The sequence below is a fragment of the Aethina tumida genome, chromosome 4 (genome assembly GCF_024364675.1).
Source record: "Aethina tumida isolate Nest 87 chromosome 4, icAetTumi1.1, whole genome shotgun sequence".
NCBI lineage: Eukaryota > Metazoa > Arthropoda > Insecta > Coleoptera > Nitidulidae > Aethina > Aethina tumida.
The window spans coordinates 2,887,107-2,895,956 of NC_065438.1; the positions used below are offsets into that span (position 1 = coordinate 2,887,107).

Genomic DNA, 8,850 nt, shown 5'->3' on the forward strand with positions numbered 1-8,850 from the left:
TGTTCCATATAATACGTACTTTGCTTAGTGAACACAGAGTTATAGAGTCTTAAAGTAACGACTTAACTATGGGAACTAAATATAATTGATACTGAACACGTACGACACTTTTTTTAATAACACTAACACTGCCAACTCTGATTTAACTAATTAGACAATTAAAAAACGACATCAAGGATCGCAGTGTTAGTGTAATTTTTTAAATATTCCTCACTTTTACCAAAATTTTTGCACCGCACACCAAAATATGTTATGACATTTCGATGCATGATTTGTAAATACACTTTTTAAACGAGCCTAATGTCCCAAATTTTAAAATGTCATGAGTCCCATTTCGAGTCAAAAATCATTCATGAAACCAGACACGAGTCAGGCCCTTGAGGCACATGATTTCAGTTAAATACTGAGTAATGACGTAAAATACGTAACCAAATCATTGTACATAGTTAACTGTAGACTAGCTAACAGGGTGTTACTATAACTAATATGTTGATTTCCTAATAATAAGACATATTTAACGGGTAACTAAGTGATATACATATAAACGACTGTTGTACTAGTGGAAATTTTATATAATATTTATTTGGACAAATTAGTAGTTTGCTTGGAATGAGAGTAGAGATACCAAGTTAAATAAATCTTTATATGGACAATGTAGTACTATAAGTGAAAATACGATTTTGTTGTAGAGTGATTTGCTTTTGTCTTGTGGCTTATTATATGATAAATGTCAAATATATGTTTTAGAGTTTGATAGATATTTATTTGACTCGTTCATGTTACTATATTGAAAACAAAATTGCTGTTAAGTACATAATAAATTCTGTATTCAGATAATCATTATAAATATTTACATATTAAATATTTTTGTACTGTAGCTTATTTAATAAGGCAATTAAAAATAACTTTGTATATTTTGCCAATTTTAATTATTGAAACATTAATTTGTGTTAACGATTTTATAATATATTGTTAGTTTATTTGATTTTAATCTATACCCACATTCCACAGCAATGATTTTTCTTTCAAAATATATACAAAAGTAATCAAAATTTGGGATATAAATACAAATAATCAGCACCACCATTTCATATGCAGAACCATATCACTTTTTAAAATTTAAACAAGTTTTAAACGATTAATAAAACATTGTTCTTAATTAATAATTTTATCTGCATTTAAATATATTCCAAAGTAACTTATATATAAACAAAATATATTGATTGTTATAAAATTATTTAATAATTTATATATATAAATAAATTTATTATATTTATTAGATGTTATAAAAATATATTTTGCTGTTAATTATTACTCTTTTAAAAAGTATAACTAAATATTTTTATAGGTCTTTTATAGTAACTTTTAAAGTTATTTCAATTATGTTTTTCTAGTTCATATCTCTTCCATTTTTTAATAAAACAAATATAAAAAGGTCATACATGAAAAATTATTTATAGGAATGCCAAATATATTTAATATATTAAAAGGTTTTATGAATATTAAATTTAATTAATTAAATTGAATAAAATTAAAATAAACTATATAGAAATAGAAATTAATCTAATTATTTATATAATATTTATGTATAATTGAAATAAAAAGTAGTCTCTAATTTGTTGAACTTTAAGAATTAAAACTAATCAAGATTTTCAATTTTGAATTAATTAAATAAATGTGTTTAAAACTAATTATTACTAATTATTTCTTTTGTATAAAATATTTTTATAAGATATTTATTATATTTTATTATTAATTGAATTAAATTAAATTAAATTAAATTAAAATAAACTTTCTATGCTATATACAATTTAAATTTTGTAATATACACATTCCTAACTTCTTTATTTATAAAATATTTATGTATATTTGAAATAAAAAACAATCCAATTTAATTACTCTAATTGAGAACAAAAAAACTTTTTTAAGGAATCAAACTAATCAGGATTATTCTGAATTAATTAAATAAATGTACATTAATAAACTAATATCATAAATTATTATTATTACTAATTTTTCTATTGAATAAAAATATCTTTATAAGATATTTATTATCTCTTATTATTTATATAATTTACTTAATTAAATTAAATAAAATAAAAATAAATATTATTAATGTATAATTGAAATAAAAAAATAATTACTTCAATTAAAAAGAAAATGTTAATTTTTTTAAGAAATAAAATTATTTTGAATTAACGAAAAAAATGTATAGTTAAAAAATGACCTCATAAATCCTTATTACTATATTTTTCTTTTAAATAAAATATTTATTATCATTTATTATTATCATTATTAAATTCAATATAAAAATATTTTTCTTATAATATATACAACTCAAAATTTTCAATATACACATTTTCAATTTAATTATTTACATAATATTTATGTCTAATTGAAATAAAAAATAATCCAATTTAATTACTCTAATTAAAAATAATTAAGAAATAAAACTAATTTGGATTTTTATGAATTAATCAAATAAATGTATACTTAAAAACTGACTTCATGAATTATTATTATTACTAATCGTTTCTTTTAAATAAGATTGTTTTTATAAGATATTTATTATCTTTTATTGTATATTGAATTTAATTAATTAAATTGAATAAAATAATAATATATGTTTAGACTGTATATAAATAAAAATTGTCAATATACACATTCCTAACTTAATTAATACATAATATTTATGTATAATTGGAATAAAAAATAATCCAATTTAATTACTCTAATTAGAAAAAAAAATGTTGAACATTTTTTAAGAAATTAAACAAAGCAGGATTATTTTTAATTAATTAAATAAATGTATATTTAAAAGTTGACCTCATAAATTATTAATATTACCAATTTTTTCTTTTAAACAAAATTATATTTATAAGATATTTATTAATTTGTATTATTATATTGAATTTAATTAACTAAATTAAGTAAAATAACACTTTTTTATACTATACAAATAAAAATTTTCTATGTACACATTCCTAACTTAATTATATACATAATATATATGTATAATTGAAAAAAATCCAATTTAATTACACTAATAAAAAAATAAATTAATTAAATGAATGTATATTTAAAAACTGCATAAATTATTAATATTACCAATTTCTTCTTTTAAATAAAATTATTATTGTATTAAACAATAAATAAAATAAAAATCTAAATTTACAGAAATACATATGGTGTATTAAAGATTTATTAATATTTAATTAATTTAAAGTATAAATGAGTTAAATTAAAATACTTAGATCACCTGACACGTGAAAAAACAATTCCCAATATTGATTACTGATTATTTATAGGTAGATAATAAATAACATAAGATAATCAATTAGCTAGAATATATAAAATAAATGCTCAATAAGTAAAAGTAAAAGAAAATCAGGGCACGAGTGCTCGCGAAAGCAAAAGTACGTATCCCAAAATTGTTAATACGGCACGAGACGGAGTACCGATGATTTTCGGTCTAAGAATGCCTAGCAAAGAAAGATTCTCTCAAACTCTCAGTCGCAAAGACCAGTACCAAACCGTTGACTGTGTTGTTATAGGGTCACCGGTGTGGAAGCCCAGAGACAGTAGTGTAGTAGAGGCGACCTGTACCACCCTCCCGCGGAAGGGACGCGACCATTCGGACAGCCGGAACGCCGCTACATCCCTGAGTGCGTCGCGAAAATCGCTGATCGAGGGCGGCCTGGAGGTGCACAGCACTTTCGGCCAGCAATAGGGCGCAGCCGCCCAGTCTAAAGCCGCCACAGCCGCCCCGCACCCCTCCCCGCACGTGCTCCGCTGCGCAGTCTCGAGCGGTCGTTGTTGAGCGTTCGCTACCATACTGACAGGCCATACTGACACACGCCTATTGATAAAGGTGCGCTGACTGATCTATGATCTACGATCTACGATCTACGATCTGTGGACGTGGATCTCGATTTGGGTGCTTTGTTCAAACCATTATCCCACCATCTGTAGTCTACAAGTAACATGGAAACTACCAATGGAAACTACTCTTTTTAAGGCTAACATTTAGTTTTATTTTCAGATTTTAACCTGTCTCAAATAGTTAGTATTGGTTAAATCACAAGAAGTTTATATACACTCATGAAAAACCCACAATTTTATATATTGACCATTTTATAACTAATAATTAATTATGTTTAAAATATAAAATTATTTTCACCAGTTATAGAAATGTAAAGTGATTGTGGAAGCCCAATAAGTAATTAATTATTAATTTTTTATAATTAAGTATTGAAACACTAGACTAAACTATATAAACCTTGAAGAAATTCACTGAAATTACTAAAAGTTTATATATATTCCTGAAAAAGCCCACAATTTTATATATTGACCATTTTATAACTACTAACTATATTATGCTTAAAATATAACATTATTTTCAGGATTTATAGAAAAGTAAAGTGATTGTGGAAGCTCAATAAATAATTAAATATTACTTATTCATAATTAAATACTGAAAAACCAGATTAAACTTTTTAAAACTTGTCAGAAATTCACTGTAATCACTAAAAGTTTATATACACTCCTGAAAAAGCCCACAATTTTATATATTGACCATTTTATAACTAATAATTGTATTATGCTTAAAATATAAACTTATCTTCAGGATTTATAGAAAAGTAAAGTGATTGTGGAAGCCCAATAAGTAATTAACTAATATTTATTCATAATTAAATACTGAAAAACCAGATTAAACTTCTTAAAACTTGAAGAAATTCACTGAAATCACTAAAAGTTTATATACACTCCTGAAAAAGCCCACAATTTTATATATTAACCATTTTATAACTAATAATTTTATTATGCTTAAAATATAAAATTATTTTCAGGATTTATAGAAAAGTAAAGTGATTGTGGAAGCCCAATAAGTAATTAAATAAAATTTCTTCATTTTTATGTGATGAAACATCAGACTAAAATGTTTAAAACTTGTAGAAATTCACTGAAATCACTGAAAGTTTATATACACTCCTGGTAAAGCCCACAATTTTATATATTGACCATTTTATAACTAATAATTGTATTATGCTTAAAATATAAAGTTATTTTCAGGATTTATAGAAAAGTAAAGTGATTGTGGAAGCTAAATAAAAAATTTATAATTAATATAATAAATTATTCATAATTAAATACTGAAAAATCTGACCAAACTTTTTAAAACTCAACTTCAACAAATTATAAAATATGCATTAAATTTACAAAACTTAAATAAAAATATGTAAATATGAATTACATTAAATTGTTTTTTGTTTACTCTTAAAGAAGCCCACATTATATATTTTAACAAGTTCTATAAACTTCGATTGTTATAACTAAATGAAATATTTATTAAATTATTATTAACTACAATAATGATTAAGTTTCAAAATTTAATAAACTGTTCCAAATATAAAATAAATTTAAGAGATATAAAAATCTATCATCACCCTGCTTTTTATGTACTCTTAATAAAGCCCACAATTTTATATTTTGACCACTTTATGACAACATTAATATTTGGATTATTTTTATAGAATTTTCAGTTTTTACTGAAAAATATTAAAGTTTTTAATTTAATCTTTAAGTTTTATCCATATTTTTAGATGAAACTGTTAAAAAATAAGAAAGAAGACACCGAAAACAGAAGTTGGGAAGTTCAATATGAAATTGTTAAAAATATAAAAATTTTAAGAGTTACAAAAAACAATATTAAAATTAACTTTATCCATATATTAAATATAATAAAAAAAGGATTACTACACACATTAAGAAAATACAGCTTCAGTTGAAGTTTTCTTAGTTAAAAGAACTAATGGTCATAAATCGTTTACAAAAGGAGTTTTTTCAAGTTTGAAACTGCACCCAAATCGACTGTCCAACCCACTGAGAAGAAGGGGCCAAAACAATCCGATTTCTCGAGATTAGCTGCTGCCGAAATCGAACGAAGATCACGTAAAAAACTGAGTAAGGCAAAACCCGCCGGTTTCTGATCGGGACAGCTTGGAAGTCAATTCACGCAAATTTAGGGAACAAATGGAATTTAACAAAACAAAAAACGGTCTTTGACACATTCGCTTGACGATTTAATTTATTACCTAAAAAAAAAATCATGCAGTTTCTTAGACTGAAAATATCAATGAACTTATTAAAAAAAAATGTCTAGACTGAAAACTTAAACCTGATAAGATTAAAAACATGCCTGAGTATGCTAGTGGATACTCAATTAACTTCGTAGTGTAAATACTTGAGTAAAAGAGGAAAAAACATTTGTGCTTAATGATTCAAAAAAACAAATGGACTGTTAATTAAAAAAAAAACGAATTGTTAACTTCTGTACGTAAAATAATTGTTAAATATTTGTGACCTTGATGACTGACGAGCATTTGTCACATTTTATTTATCTTTAAAACGAACTTAATATGTCAAATAATGTGTAAGGTATAATATTAATGTGAGTACTTTAAATTTCAAGTTTTGGAAGTTATATTATGGTGTTGTGCGGTTTATTTAACAGATTTGTTTCGGTGCTTATTTTAATAAGACTTACCTATAATATACCTTTCAAATGGATGTTTAATTTCAATCATCAACCCCCTAAAAAACTAATTTTCCGTTCTCCAAAAGTTTTTTTTGTGGTTGACCTATTTTATGTTAACTATAGTTGTACCAAAAAAGAACATACACGACTTTACAGTATTACAGGGCATATACTTTTAAAAGTGTTTAAGCATTTACAAAATAAACAACAACATCAGAGTAGGAAATTTTTTAAATTCGTAATAGGAATTTCGTTGACTAAGTGAAGAAGTTTATCAATTGTGTCCTGGTTGGTGCTCATTGAGATGTTTATTAAAAGTGGCTCCTGCGTTTTATGCAAGCAAGGAACGTGCAAAATTTAGCATTTTTTGTGTGTATTTCTTATTTTTCTAGTCCGGACCTTTGTGCGTTCCTTGCGTTATTACTGGCTACCGAGGGACACGAGAATTAAAATAATTTTAGATCTCAAAAAACATATTCCTATATACTACGATTTGTTAAATTTTAAATATAATGTTTGTTTCACTTTTTGAATAGTTTACCATTATTGTAAATTATGCAATCAAGAAAAAATCAGTAGAAAAGGACTAGACTTGTCACCATTATTATTAAATATATATTTAGTAATAGTTGATCCATATGTAGGTTTAATAAAAATAGATATGTATTTATAAAAAATACATAATAGTTTAATAATTTAATATTAATACTTGTCATAGACACTAAAATGTATTATACATATTAATAAAATATGTTATATCCGTTCTGTGATATTGGTTTAAGCCACTTCCCTTTATTTATTATAATTATTTACTATTTACACTATTTATTACAGTTATTTATGAGTAAATTTATCTAGAAATAGTTTCTGTACTAATTTTAAGTAATATATTGTTTTAGTCGTTGATTTTAATAACATATTTTATTAATAATCTAGATATGTTGGCAAAAAAAATTAACCAATCACATAAGAATGTCAAATACAGCTATCAACAAAAAAAAAAAGATGTTACATCGCACAATCCATTAAGAAATGACACGATTTTTTTAAAGACTTGGTGATTTTCATATTAAGAAACCAAGTTGCTCAATATAATCTTAGCTGAACAACTATTGTTGGGAACGTTTTATTGTAATTTTTTATACTTTTCCAAGATGTGTTGTATTTTACTTAAAGATTTGCTATTTTGAAGTAGGAAAAAATGTACGTGTTATAATTTCGTCTCGTTTTTTCGTCTGTTCGAATGATAATTTTTGATGTCTTCAAGTAATAATTAAAAACAAAAAAATAATTGATTGTCAGCGGTAAAATTTGTTCGGGGCCGTGTGCGTATAAATAAAAAAGCAAGTGCCAAAAATCAAAAAAAGTAACGAATTTAAATCATAAAAAATAAACTGTATACTTAGCTGCACGCAACCGGCAAATTTTATCGCAGCTATTTTCTTCGACGGTTCTATTTTCCCCCGTTTTATTGTTAAGTATAAGGAATTCCTGTATGTCTGTATGTATGTAAAATTTAATAAATGTGCGTATGTATGGACCTACGAAATGGACATTTCAAATATACAAATTAAAGCTATGTTTGTTTTATTGGCTGACCCATTAATTAAATGTAAGTCATCTTTAACTCTGATGTAATCGTTCTTGCTACATAACTATATAATATTTAATTCCCGTTTTACGTTCTCATTTGTTTTTATGCATTGTTCATAAGTTTTATATGTTTTATGAGCTTAAATAACATATTATGCAACGACAATCTAGATATGTCTCCAAATTAGATAATCGCTTAAGAATTTAAATGAGCACAAACAAAATACATTACAGAACCCATTAAATAACTATGTCATTGTATTTTATATTATTACAGAGGGTGCTTAATTCAGTGGTGTAGTTTCTTTAATTTTTATTCTTTTTATGGTTTTGGTTTTGACACAAGAAACGTGACATTTTCTCAATAAGCACATATTTTTATGCTCTACAATTGAAAAAAAAGTTTTTTAAAATCGGACAATAAATACAAATTTTATGGGGGTGTCTCACTTTCAAATGGGCCACACTGTATATATATATATATATATATATATATATGTGTGTGTGTGTACTAGAAATTTATAAAATAGTTGCCAAAATTTGAGAGCGGTTAAAACACGTTCAATACTAAAGAAAATTTAAATAAAATTTTTTTCTAAAGTTTCTCCTGAAGACAATACAGCCCCTCAAACTTAAATTTCAAAAATTGTTTTTTACTCATATTTTCGTAACCCTTGGTTCAATCGTGTTTAAATTTAATATATATTATCCTAAAATAT

At 24.6% G+C, this 8,850-nt stretch overlaps 1 protein-coding gene across 1 annotated transcript in view; it reads left to right on the plus strand.

Annotated features, from left to right (window-relative positions):
* LOC109605472 (protein still life, isoform SIF type 1-like) overlaps positions 1-5,229 on the plus strand; it is a 167,336-nt gene extending 162,107 nt beyond the window's left edge. The window contains exon 30 of the mRNA XM_049966193.1: positions 3,555-5,229. Within this exon, the coding sequence (XP_049822150.1) occupies positions 3,555-3,730 (176 nt within the window). The 3' untranslated portion in view covers positions 3,731-5,229. The remainder of the gene's footprint in view (positions 1-3,554) is intronic.
* Positions 5,230-8,850: the final 3,621 nt, after the last annotated feature.